We start from the raw sequence: 13,960 nt of genomic DNA, 5'->3' as shown, positions 1-13,960 counted from the left end.
GGAACAGAGCGCTCCGGGAAGGATTCACACGGTGCTGCCGCAGCCTAGCGCGTTTGGCTGACCTCGCGGGTCATCTGTGAGGTTGCTTTGAACATCATCTCTAAGGCATCTTTGCTGCATTACAGAAAGAAAAGGATAAAGCAGGACTTACTTTCTGATACTGACAGTACTCAGAGAGCACATCCCAGTATGTTCAGTGGGAATGTTCGTGTGAGGAACCATTCACCTCATGTTTATAAATCACAGTCTCTTCCAGACCACAGATATTACAGGACTCCTGAAGCCACATATTTTCAACCTGTCTTTATAGGCATAGGTGTTTAGGCTATGTTGAAACAGCCTGTAAAGGGTAACTGATAAAACACTAAATGCTAATGAGCGACTTCAATATCAGATTGTTGGGTTTGAGTTGATGAGGGGTTTATGAGAATTGGTTTCGAGGGGGTTTTTGTTTGTCTTTTGGTTGTGGGGGGTTTTTTTGAGGTTTTTTTTGAGTACACAAAGACTTGCTGGAAATTTTTGAGTACACATCCAGTTCATCCTTTTACGAATAAAATCTTGTCTTCAATCATTTAATGCATGGGCTTTTTCTGATCTACAAGGCTCAGCCTATATAACATCCACTTCTATCACCAATTAATACTGAATCAGTTTTCAGGAAGATTTTTTAATAAGCCTTTGTGATCCTATGGATATTTTCCTAAATTGTGAGTGGCTAGTTCCAGCTAAGAAATAATCTGTTCTAGGAGAACATCTTCATTGACACTTGGTGATGTACCAGCTCAGAAACTGATCTAGCATCTGAATCTCAGACCTGATGAAAATGCAAGTATAGTACATAATTACTTATATATCCATTTGTCTGTATTCACCTATACTTGTTATCTTCCAGTGCTCAGTCCATCCAGTTCTCACCATCTTTCAAAGTCAACTGGGTTCAGAAGCTTCTCTGCCCAGTTTAATTCCAGGATTACATGTAGGCAACTATGTGCAGAGGCCCCTTCACAGCACTTCTTGGTGCCTTCAACTCTCCATTCTTACTGCTAGAAAACTTTGATGGACATCTGTTACATCATGTCACATTAGCTTTGGGGTTATGAGAACGCAAATTTGCTCTAAGCATTTTGCAAGACTTGGGTGTATATAGAGTCCCTGATACGGCATTTTGTCTTACCAAGATCACTGTCTGGATTTAAGATCACAAAAGTGATTTCTCTCTGACTTCTTTCCTTCCTAACAGCATTAACTGCATTATGAATTTGTTTATGACTTCACACCACTTTAGAATTATGTGCAGCCCTCTCAGTGCTCCAAACTGAACTTCAAATAAAGGTAGCTGTCCTAGCATTCATGATTCATATTCTTTATCAGTTTCATTGGCTACATTTATCACAGGCTAAATATTCCTTGTTTTCTTCATCACTTTTCCTTGTGCTCAATACACAAAGCAAACAAATCTGCTGATGCTGTGATTTTAGAGCTACAGCATCACTTTCTGGGAGAACAGTCTATTAAAAAAAAACCCCTTTGTGCATTTTAGCAACTCACATTGGCTTCCTTTTGAATTTCTTTGCCAAAAATACTGTGGCACTAAAAGATACGAGTAGGCTCAGAAATCATCTATTTCTTTTCATCTCTTCAAGCAGTGCATTATTATTCCACTACAAAAAATTAGTCTCACAACTCAAACTGAATAGATTTACATTCATTTTCATACTTATTAAGGCCTCACCCTTTAAAAACAAGAGATTGCATACTTTTAAAAACACATACACATCTTGTATCAAACAGGCTAGTTCAAATACTATCAAATATTTAATTTTGAGTTTGTGCATACTAATTTCCTTTGTATAAGGGATTAAGAAACAATGTTTAAACTCTCTGAGAGCTTAGGAGCATTCACAGAAATCAGGAGGAGGAATAAATTTATGACTTCCTTTGTATCCAATCCTTCCTCCTATTTTCCATAGTTCAGGGATGATGAGTATCATCAAAGGCCAAAATTCCTTGTAATATGGAAGAAGGTTTGGCACTTGCCTTAGTCTCAGAGGAATACTCTAAGCCCAAGGGCATTCCCAGCCTATATGCATAACCAGGCATCTGAGTATGGCCCTGTAAGCTGATAATACCAATTACAGCAGTGAGCAGAGCACAAGTGCTCCAGGAAATGTCCTGATCAGCAGATTTCAAATCTGGTTTACCTCTCTTACATGTCTGTCTAAGACAACAAATAGTAGGTTATATTGTGCCAACAGACACAGCCTAAACAATTCGGTAATGATGAAAAAAATTTCACTGACATTTCCAAAAGTACTTATTTATAGACAAATCTACATTTACACACAAACATACATATAATATTCATATATATTTACAGATTACTCCATTCTTTTGGTCAAACAGAATTTGCTGATTCAAATTTTCCAGTACTTTTTACTTGTCTGAATCTGTTTTTTTCAGCAATTCGATTCACCAAGTATATAAATAAATTTTCCAAAATAAACTCACACTCAGAGAGTTTTACTTACAATACTTGAGTAACTTTGCACCCTTTTTGTAGTGACAAGACAAACAGGCTGAGGCAACTATCTTCTTTTATTACACAAAAAGAGAACCCTAAAACCATGTCCATTACAAACAGTAGAAGTGCATTAGGAACAAATCAAATCCTAAAAACACTCTATGATGGAGATCAGATATTTAAATTTTTAATAACAAACTACTGTTAATAATTACATCATGGAAACATTCACTAAACATCTCTGGTTTATATTTGGACAGAAGTAAGGAGGTCACTATACTGCATGAGGAAGACAGTGTTTTCTAACATATATATAAGCAAGTAGGATGCTAAACATAATGCATAAGGAAGGATGCATGTTCAGGTCAGCAAGATCAAATCATTAAGCCCCCATTTGAGGAGGGCTCTCTTTGGCTTGCTAGTATCCAGTTATATTGCATTTCCAAGCCTTGGAAAAATTCTGAAACAACATTAACATGGCACAACTATTCAAAAACAAAAATCCCAACTATGGACCATATATGACCTATAAGACAGGTAAAAGTTGTTTAGGCTTTCGATCAAGAAATTAATGCTAGGAATAAAATATCTCAAATCAATTTGAAAGAGAGAACCATTGATCTCAGTATGAACAAATTACCAGGCAAGTAGATAGAGATAACTGTAGCTGTAAGATTTACAAAACTTATTGGAATACTGATTGTATATACCTATACTGCACCTGGCAGCTCTGATCACTTGAGGCTATGTCTTCAAGGCAGAAGCATCTATTAACAACCTTCAAAATGCCTTGTACAGCTCAGTGTCTCTATTTCTTAGATGCTTGCAAAACAGGATTGAGATATGGAAAGTTGCAGCTTTCCCAGTACCTGCAGAAGGGACTTAATGTGAGGCAGGGCAAAGGAAATACATTTTTTTGAAAAAATACAAATACAGGCAAGTCACTTATGCAGGATTACAGAAAGGGGGAGGGAAAAAGAACACCCACTTTCCAAGCTGTGTACTGCCACACTGAGTCTCTTACTGTGTCCAGCTGTTAGATGAGTCACACATGTGAATGAAACATAACCCTATAGGTATTTAAGAGCTTACTGTGCTCTTGCTGGGTAGTGAACATCTCACACGTTTAACAATTCTGCCTTGAGCCTCTTTATAGTCTGCAACTTAAATTTCATACAAAACATACCTGACATTCACACTTACACACTGGACACACAGTTCTGGTATCTACAGCTAAAGCAATACTGTGAAAATCCAGAGAAAATTCAGAGAAAAGGCATACAAGTGATTGAGAAACAGAGGAAGTGCTTTACTGTGGAGGATGTCATCCAATCTGGTTAGCTGGTGAAAGCTACAACTGAAAAGCAATTTGACTCCTGTATTTATTACCTTCACAGGCAGAAAATTATAGCAAGAACCAGTGGCACAAAGCTGCCTTCTCCCTGGATGTCATGGTTTAACCCCAGGCAGCAACCAAGCCCCACGCAGCTACTTGGTCACTCTCCTACCAGTGGGATGGGGAAGGGAATCAGAAGGGTAAAAGGTAGAAAACTTATGGGTTGAGATAAAGACAGTTTAATAGAGAAAGCAAAAGGTGCACACACAAAGCAGAACAAGGAATTAATTCACTGCTTCCCACAGACAGGAGGTGTTCAGCCATCTCCAGGAGAGCAGGGCCCCATCACGCGTAACGGTTCCTTGGGAAGGCAAACAGCATCACTATAAATGTCTCCTGCTTCCTCCTTTTTCCTCCCACTGTATATACTGAGCCATAATGTAGGTTTCAATGATACAAGTTTTCAACAGAAATGTTCAAAATCTAGAAACATGTAACACATTCTTTAAAATATCATAAAATATGCAGCATTTATTATAAACTCTGTGCGAAAAATAAATGAAGTCATATATTCTGCAAATATAATATCAATCATCATTTTTTCTGGCAAGCTGTGATGTAGTGCAAAATAAACTACCTTTTTTAGTATTTCACATCAGCTGGCAAAAGCAGTTGATTATTTTGCAATCCTAATCTTACCAATTTATTATGCTTTACAAGTTTCCATGTTTTTATGCCATAAATCCCAAGAAATTAATTAATTGCCTTCATAGGACTTAACTATTGTCATATCCTAAGGGAGAGTACAAACTATTGTTTCCCACAGATGAGCCTTACTTAAACTAAACTGGACTTTCAGGAAAAGATCATGTAGTGGAAAATGATCCTCCCCTGCTTATTCCCCTATCCTACCATGTTTAAGACTTAAATCTGCCTCCTTTATAAAGAGGAGAAAGGATTGTGTAAGGTTTTGTTGTGCATTGTGAAGACCCAAAACTGCTAGCCATATGTTGTTCTATTACACAAAAACCTCTGTTTTCAGAACTACACATATTCTATAGCCTCTCTCACTAAATATGGGGGGAAAAATCAGTAAAGTCTTATTGAGTAAAGGCCTAAAATCTCAAAAATGTAACTGCCTAACACAGTTCTTAATAGAAGGTAATGAGGTAGGTCATATACTCACCATCATCATGTTCAGCAAAAAATACAAGGTTCTACATTTGCAAAGGTGGTGTGGTGGTGGTAAAATGCAGGTCTGAGTCCTGCAGCAAAACAAGTCTGTCATTTTCAAATGCGAGTTCCTGCAGGTGCCTTTTCTTCACAAAAAATGAATTTATAAAGCACAGCTCGCATAAATTCTCCAGGGATTTGTTAAAGAAAGAGGATCAAAAGCAATTAGATGATCACACTGTACACTGGAATGTAGATAAAATAACCCAAAGAACAAAAATAGCAATGGGTGTCAGAAAAACATGGGTTCGAGTAATGGATGAAGGTCCAAAAATACCTGATGCACACTACCCCAAATGATAGCATTCTTCACTTTTAAACCTCTTGTAATGGAGTAAACATTGCAACTTTGTAAGTCAATCCCATCAAGCTTTCCACACTCTGAGCTTTCCAGTAGCTAAGAAGACACTAGGCACTTACAAACACTGTTACGGGAATATTTAAGCAATTGGCTCACAGTCGTATGGAATTTTATGACACTGTGTATGTAGGCACAAATCAGTGGGCTGAGAACCTATGAACAGAATGATGTACATGGGGAAAATCTGAAGTACTAAGAGCTCCTTGTGTTTTTAGGCTCAGTAAAATAAAGCTAAGTATAGCTGCAGCTGCAGGATGGGAGTGGGAGTTGACAAAGCAGAGGATAATGGCCATCTTTGAAATCTCATTAGAGGTCACTTCCACCATGGAGAGAGTTCAGGCCAGCAGTGTATATGGATTCAGGAAGTCTTAAGTACCAGTCCTTGCTAAAAAGTGAACAATACAGGGATTTCAGCTTTCATTCACCTGCCACAGTCAAATATTTTTACTTTTTAGAGGGGAGAGGAAGAACACTGAATTTCAACATGGATACAGATAGAGAGGTGAAAGCTTCTACAAAATACATGCAAAGAGGAATCTGAACTACTCCCACATCTCAAGGAAGATTTGAGTAATTCTGAATATCATTAATGCCTTGTGTTGTCTTAGAACCCTGATCTCCTCTGCGCTGTCACTGGAGTGCCTGATTTGAGTATTATACCAGACTGCATGTGAAGCAGCATGAAAATTCAGGTGTGGGCTTGAGTAAGCAAAACACTGTAAAAGTTCTCTAAAGGACTTATGGAGTAGATGAAGTGGCATTTGAAGTTTGAAGAGCAGCTGCAATGAATATACAAAGTGCAAGATCTTTGTAAGGGTTTAACCCTTCTCAGGTACTTCCACTGTTACTTCCTGTGCAACAGGCAAATATTTATAGCAGATTCAACAATAGTCGACTGTTGCTAGTACAACTCAAAGAATAAATTTTGAGTTTCTAGCTTGTGATCAAGCTGTAGCTTGAGAATGCACTTGGCCCAAAGGTTGTTGCTACACTGAGCAGTTATGTATCCAAGTCCTTCAAAACACAGACCAGCAGAATTTGAGATGTTCTCCATTTCCATTTCTTACTGCTGTCTCTGGAAGTAGTTTAACAGAAGTAACTGCTGCAAACCTTACTAACAAATAATGCTTCTTCATTAAAGAAATGAAGAGTAAGATGCTGTATCCTATGTGCTTTTATCACATGTATTTCAAAACATATGAAAAGTATAACACACACATCAAACCAAACCACATTTATTTCATCAGTCACAAGTGCAAATATAGCAACAAGTCAGTTCAGCAAATTACAACACATAGAGAAGAATGTAATGTAAATGCTAATTACACTGACAGACCAACTTCAAAAGAGCAGCAAAGAACCAGTTTCTTCAAATAAAAATTTCTATTCTTTTAACCTGCATTCTGAAGTAACATAATAAATCTAGGTCAGGAATGTCTCTGCTAGCTCATGTTTAGCCAGATACTCTGTTATTAGCAGCTCACATTATCCAGTGTGCAAAGACCTGTCCAAGCTTCCTAGTAACAGATGTTTTTGTTTTAAGCAATTTTACTCAATATTTAAATAATACAGTGCTGATACTACTTCATATCTTCTGCTATTTGATATTACAAATTTAAGAATATATATTTAACAAAAATAAGAGCAACTTCAGTATACCTATACAATTCTACGTGGATCCAAAGTGGGCAACATTAGAGATAAAAGTGATTTCTTTTTTGGTCCGAAAAAACCTCCAAGATAGACACAAGTCATCATCTCAGTTTTTTTGCATCATCTTTAAATCTGTAGTTAAAATATATGCAGTACTTATGTATAAAATAGAAGACATTCCCATTAGAAAGATACTGCAGTTTAATTAGCCATTTTTCCCTATCCCTTAGTAGCCAAGGAACATGATTTAAGCTAAACACCCAATCATTATTTTGCTTTACAGAAAAGCAAAAGTTGACTTTTACACTGGAAATTTAGTTAGCCTTCTTCTTTTTTAAGAATTCTTGCTTCTTATCTTTTTCTTGATAGGCAGTGAATTGAGAGTCTGTACCAAAGAGTCTGTCCCACCACGTGAAGGTTGAAGCGTAGTTGCCAATAAAGTTCATGTGATGGAAATCATGGAAACGGGCACCAGCATAGAAAGGCACCAAATGAAGAGGGTTCAGTGGAACATCATAGCCACTACAGGGGAGAAAAAAAAGAAAAGCAACTATGGTAAGGATTTTTCCCAGACATAAGCTACAAACTATGGTCATTAACTTGCCATTTTTATAGAATAAAAGTATTTTTTTGGTATTCTAAGGCCCTGAGGTATCCACTGTAATACTGGCTTAATATGAAAACCAGATCCCTCCAATCCTAACCAAATGATTCTGTAAACTAGCCTGTAATGGCTTTGGCACTTGCTCACCTAGTCAGCTCTGTTTACTAGGCAATACAAAAGAATTTAAGCAAGTAACCTAAAAAAAAAAATCACAGTGGCTGACTTCCTGCTGGCTTAGCAGTTTTAACTGACTAAGAGTAACATTAGGAAGCTGGAACAAATAGTAACAATGACAAGTTGGGAACATCAGCTCAGTGGCTCATAAGAGAGCATCCCAAATCAACTACAGTTGCAGTATTTCTACTCTTATTTTCAACTTACTGCAAGTTCCTAAAATATGTAGAATTTAAGTATGATTAATATTAAAAGCAGAACAGTTTGCTTTAGAGGGATTTCAATGCTCGCTTAGTAGTACTGGGAAGCATCCTACCACCACCTAGTGGGGAAAGCACAAGGAAATTTGTTATAAATGCCTCATGTGGACAACAAACTAAAATGATAATTATCAAAGGAAATTCATATTTTGCATCAATTACTTTAACATATACTTCTCAGCCTACAAGCAATACATAACTAAATCAGCAATGCTTTATATGATGAGTTCACTAGTAGCTCATGTTCCACTAAAATACTCAACTTGCAATAAGACACTGTATGTTTCATAACATATTTACAGAGACAAGGCCAAGTGCAATGCTAGCATTTCAGAAATGAACTCTTAGTATCCCCTTCCTCTCAACCACAGGAAAGAAAAGCTCATTTATTTGTAGATGAATGAAACTAAGCCTACTGGGATTTGCACAGGCATTTTGGAGCCAAATTTGACATGTCAATTTTACTACAGAGACAAGAAATCTTGTCCTTTTTAGGTACAATAAATAAATAAACAAAAGAAATATATGTACTTATTTTAAAGAAAGTCAGTGATCATATGGCATAAAGTTTCTCTTGACCAATAAAACAGTCTGACAAACTATGAAACAGAAAAATCTCTTGGAATATTTCTTTTTCTGATGTATTTTTGGTGTTCTAATACGCATAAGATCACTTGTACACCAAATATCAAGAGCCAGACATCCTAATGAGGCACCTTGCTTCTTAAACAGTCCCTGAATTGCTCTAGCTGATAGTCCACATTGCTTTAATCATCAAGACTTCCTGTTAACACTACCTCAAAACAGGAAATGGTGATAACTGTTCATGTTGTGTCATTTTTTCTAAGACACATAAAAGCATTTCAGTGCAGAACAAACTACATCTCAGTGAAAGAGACAGGTAACTTTGAGACAGACTAAAGACAAGAGAGAAAGCAATCATTAAAAAGCAGTGAGCATTTCACCTGTGTACATCAATGGTCTCAATCAAGCGACATACCACCCATGCCCACAGAAGAATCACATGGTTACAGAAAACAGCAATTCCAATAAAAAAGCCAGTTCCAAGGATAATTGTTTCCAGAGGATGAGCATATTCTGCTTGCATTCCAAATGGAGACTAGAAAGATATAACAGAACAAGAAGCAGTCACCATTTTCAGTTTAATATACCCCCAAATCAGAATCACCATTTCATGATGCTCTCCCCTTCCCCTTCCCCCACAAGACCTCAGTAGGGCAACCAGAATGATGCTGGGGGCAAAGGAAATGGTATGATTGAGCAAGGGCCTTAACACATACTCAGCTCCTTGTTGGGAAACTAGTATTCCAAGGTCACAGGGATTATCATTCCATTAGTGATTCCAAACACTTCACTACTAGTTGAAAAGTTTAAAAATTGTATTTAGGCTTACCATTACCCCAGGTCAAAGCATTATTTCAGGAATATTAGTGTTTGGCAAGCTCCTATCAGCTTTGCTATACTTCCAGTCTTGGAAGCAGAATAAACAAGGAAGCCAAAATAGTCTCAGAAGCAAGATTCACTTAAAATTTATTATGAAAATAAGAATTAAAAAACTCCTCATTTTTAAAATAAATTTGTACCGTTCAGGTGTTCTCTTGAGATTGAAGTAAAACATTTTCTTTTATATATATAGACACACACCAGTCATTTCTACGTTTGCCAAAAAAAAAGCATTCCAACATTTTCAAAAGGACACCACTATACACAGAGAACAGTTTAACAAATTTTAACCTAATGCTGAAGGTTATAGATTTGATCATCAGAAAAAAAATAACAACCACTTTGTCTTAAGGGATATTTTAACATCATCAATTTTTAGTATCAGGGAAAGTTTTTAGTGAAACAACCATTAGCCTATAAATCACTTCTGTGAGAACTGCTAACCACTTCCAGGAATAATGGCCAAAAGCTGCCCTGGCTAGAGATCTGAGGGGCTGCCAAAACAAGAGGAAAAGAGCAGCTGCTGTTGCAGATGTATGTGCACATGTATGCATCAATCAATACTAAGCTCCTATATTACTGGCAGCATGTATATACCATCCCTGACCCACTAGCCTGCAGTTCACTGTCAGCACAGTGTAGGTTACACTGAAACACAGCAGTACACAAATGCTGTAGCACTGACTCCTGTGATCCAGGGGCAGTGCCAGCTGAACACAGCAGTACTAACTATAAGGTGTAAGCACTTGCTGGACCCTACCTGGTTCAGAACAGTGTCACCCCCAGTCAAGTGTGGCTCATTGCCTGGTGTTCAATGCCAGCTCCATCACCACAAAATGCAGAACCATCCAAAACATCTGTGCTGCACTGTGGTCTCAATGCAGTATGGCACAACAGGCCATACTGCTTCCAGAGGCTCAGAAGCTGTAATCCTTCCCTGAATCAAGTATGTCCAGGTTGTGCAAGAGGCACCTGCCTGATCATGTTCTGTGGATTGGTATGCTCTGACTAACAGCCCAGGTGGTGTGGAAGTGATGAACAACCAAACCCAGAAACCTACTGTTTTCCCTTCCCCAACAATGAGACCTGTAGGCATGCTTTTAAAAGCCTGCTTCACTTAGCTCAACAGGTATGATCAACCTTTAGCAAGAGTGTGATCTTTCATTCTCATGAAATGAAATAAAATTACAAGAGCTGTTTTCAGAAACAAAGTGGATGACTGTTCTTGACAAGAGCTCAAGACAAGACACCTATCCCACAGTCAAGAGGGATGCAAAGTTCTTAAGTCTTACAAATGAGATGTTTAAATAAATTGTACGAAACGTATACTAAAAACTATTATTCAAGAAAAAAATCAAGGAATACATACAACAAACTCATGGTGAACCTTATGGATATACTTGTATATTCTCTTGTGATGCAGCAATCTATGCAGGAAATAATGCCAGGCATCCTCAATCACTGCACATCCGAAACACTGGGCAAGCAGCACATACCTTTAAAAAGCAGAAGAGCTATTAGTTATGGAATATACTAGCAGATGCACAATCCTGGAAGAGAAAATAGCTTGTATGTTACTAAGGGTTGGAAATGTTTATGCGTATTACTGACTTAATAACAGTGCACTGACACTGCTTTATTAACATGCTAGAAGTTTTAATTACCAGGTATAAATGCTATTATGCTTCTCAGCTCATCTGTTGACAGGCTGAAGTGAGTTAGTACACACTGTAACAAGGTGTGATGTCAGTATTACACAAGCAGCCTGTAGGGAACATGCACAGACTGTGTAAAACCTCAATATAAAAATAAAGAGTTGCATCAGCTACCTAAACCAGAAATCAAAGCTTTCCAAGAAACATGACCTTCCATGGTAAAGAGCTGCTATCGAGGCAGGGGGTGGGAGAGGAAGAGGCACTTCAGCTGATTCAGCTTTGTTTAAAAGCCTATCAGTTTGGTGCTAGAAAAGGAGACTGTGAAGCAGCTGGCCTCAAAGGTTCTCTCCTTTGAGAAACACACCAGTGCTGATATAAAACAAGAATTTGGACAAATAACCCCCCTAGAAAGTCCAACACTGAACTCGTGCCATCATGAATCTTGTTTTGCTTCCAGAAACTGCCTCCTAATTCCCCCCCTCTTCTGAGGATCAGAGCAATTTGGGGCTATTGAAAAAAAAAAAGTCGAGGAAATTCTAATTAGCTCTTACAGCAGTTAAGCATCAACAGAAGGAAGATTAAAAAACATAGTTTACATTGCCAAAAAATTATCGTCTATTAGAATTGATGACATTCATTGCTAAATATTCTGCCTCCAACTGTACGTAACTGAGCATCAACATAGCAGAAGAATCTACCTACCATCTAGGCATTTCTTCCCACTCATATGAGATGTCAAAATATTCTGTGTAGGAATAGATGCCACAAATCATAGGAAGCTGAATGCAGAAGTGGCTGAAGAGGAGTTTCTTGAAACACTTCCACTGTTTTTCCCATGTTTCTGGTTTATCCTAAGAAGAAGAAAAAAGAATTGGTTGCGTTACGTGTTTCTATTGCACATAACTGAAATGCTGCAAATTTCACTTGGAGTCAGCTTAATTTCACCGTGGAAGACTAACAGCATGTCTTCCAATAATACAAATTAACTCAGGCAACACAAATGACATGGAACTGGATTCAGTTTCATCAAAGCCTCTTGTTTTAATAAGCTAGCATTTGAAGAGAAGTTGTCTCACCAGTCACCCCAAACTACTTTTGTTATTTCAGTGTTTGTAGTTAAAGGGAACATTTCATACGCAAGAGTTTAACACAATCCAAGGTCGCTTTTCTTTTACACACCACAGAATGTATTTCCATAGCTAAAATAATACAAAGAGAAGCTAAAGATCTAAGCTTATGAAGAAACATACTGTCTTGAAAAGATCCCGTTTTTGCAGGGCGACATTTTACCAATTACTGTAATACCTAACTACTTTTCTTCCCCCAAATTCTCTCCTCTTTCTCTCCTCACACACATTGTAATTTTGCTTTGTCATTTCCAGGACATACAACCAACAGATGAAACGGGGCCATATACATTGGAACTAAGACACTGTGGCTACATGCTCTGTTGGATATGTTCAAAGACAAATCAGGAACTTTCTCTTACCTGCTGAATCTTGTACTTCTGCATGTACGGTATGAACTGAAAGATAAATCCAGGTAAGCAGAACAAAAAGTATGCAACTTCATGAACTAGAAGTGATCCCCAAGTTGCAATCTGGAACTTTGTGTAGTTCTCCAGCATGTAATTCCAGGCATTTTTAAACGGTTGCTGCAGGGGATTGTCAGGCAAGAAAGAGTCTATATATTCCACTGCCAGATACGCAGAGTTCAAGATACTAATGCTGTCGTTCATTGCCATCTTTCAAGCATAAAACATCACAATCACAGTTCTTCTGTAGTTGCAAGTAACCTGCAAACTCTGAGAAAAAGGTTATAAATATCAGTTAATCTCCAAAGAAAAAACCACTACCTACCACAGCTGTTACCTAGTTTTAAAGTAAGAACTGGGAAAGATTCTTTCTACAGAACAGTCTAAAAGAACAAAGATTGCTTTGAGAGGCAAACCAATTTGGGAGTCAATCAGCTCTTAGGTTTTGAGATTGAGTCAAGGGAGCAAAAGGATAAATAAGTATTATTAGCCAAATTGATTTCAAGATTTTTGCAGGATAATTGCATTCTGTACTAAGAAAGCACAAAAAGGTCCAAACAAGATTTCACAGATTAACTGTGATCTCTTGATTATCCAGCCCCATTCTTCTCATAGTGGTGAGCCAGAATCCGTGCAAACTACATCAACACTATGGCTGGCTTGGGGCAATCCATCCTTCTGTAAGTAATGGAGGTTTCATCACAGCTCTCAAAACCATTGTGGCTGGGTTCAACCTGGCCTTCAAACACTTCCAGGCACGGGACATCCACAACTTCCTGGGCAACCTGTTCCACTGCCTCAGCACTCTCATCAAAAATGTCATCCTACTGCCCAATCTAAACCTACCTATTTCAGTTTGAAACCACTGCCCCATGCCTTGTTCCTACGAGCCCTGGTAAAAAGCCCTCTTTATGTACTCGAAGGCCAGGGTACAGTGTCCCTGAAGCCATCTCTCCTGCAGGATGCACAACCCCAATTCTGCCACAAGCAATGTGTCTTCTGACCCCCTCCAACACATCCATTTTCCACTCTCAAACATGTTACAATTCACACCCAGAGGACACTGCTCAGTCCTCAGCTGATAAGCTCACACTAGATCCAACATAAATAGTGTATCAAGCCAGTATCCAATGACATTATCATAGAATCATGAAATTTTAGGGGT

At 38.0% G+C, this 13,960-nt stretch overlaps 1 protein-coding gene across 1 annotated transcript; it reads right to left on the bottom strand.

The window, feature by feature from the left end:
- Nucleotides 1-6,566: 6,566 nt before the first annotated feature.
- Nucleotides 6,567-13,066, bottom strand: MSMO1 (methylsterol monooxygenase 1). Its single transcript, XM_009078133.1, has 5 exons — nucleotides 12,751-13,066; nucleotides 11,964-12,112; nucleotides 10,976-11,102; nucleotides 9,108-9,262; nucleotides 6,567-7,626 (listed from the first exon to the last, which is right to left on the bottom strand). Exons 1-5 carry the CDS (start codon nucleotides 13,003-13,005, stop codon nucleotides 7,419-7,421), a joined length of 894 nt encoding a protein of 297 aa, XP_009076381.1. The 5' UTR covers nucleotides 13,006-13,066; the 3' UTR covers nucleotides 6,567-7,418.
- Between the last annotated feature and the right edge of the window lie 894 nt (nucleotides 13,067-13,960).

This window comes from Acanthisitta chloris, unplaced genomic scaffold (genome assembly GCF_000695815.1).
Source record: "Acanthisitta chloris isolate BGI_N310 unplaced genomic scaffold, ASM69581v1 scaffold28620, whole genome shotgun sequence".
In the NCBI taxonomy this organism is placed as follows: Eukaryota; Metazoa; Chordata; class Aves; order Passeriformes; family Acanthisittidae; genus Acanthisitta; species Acanthisitta chloris.
This window is presented reverse-complemented; position numbering and strand designations above follow the sequence as displayed.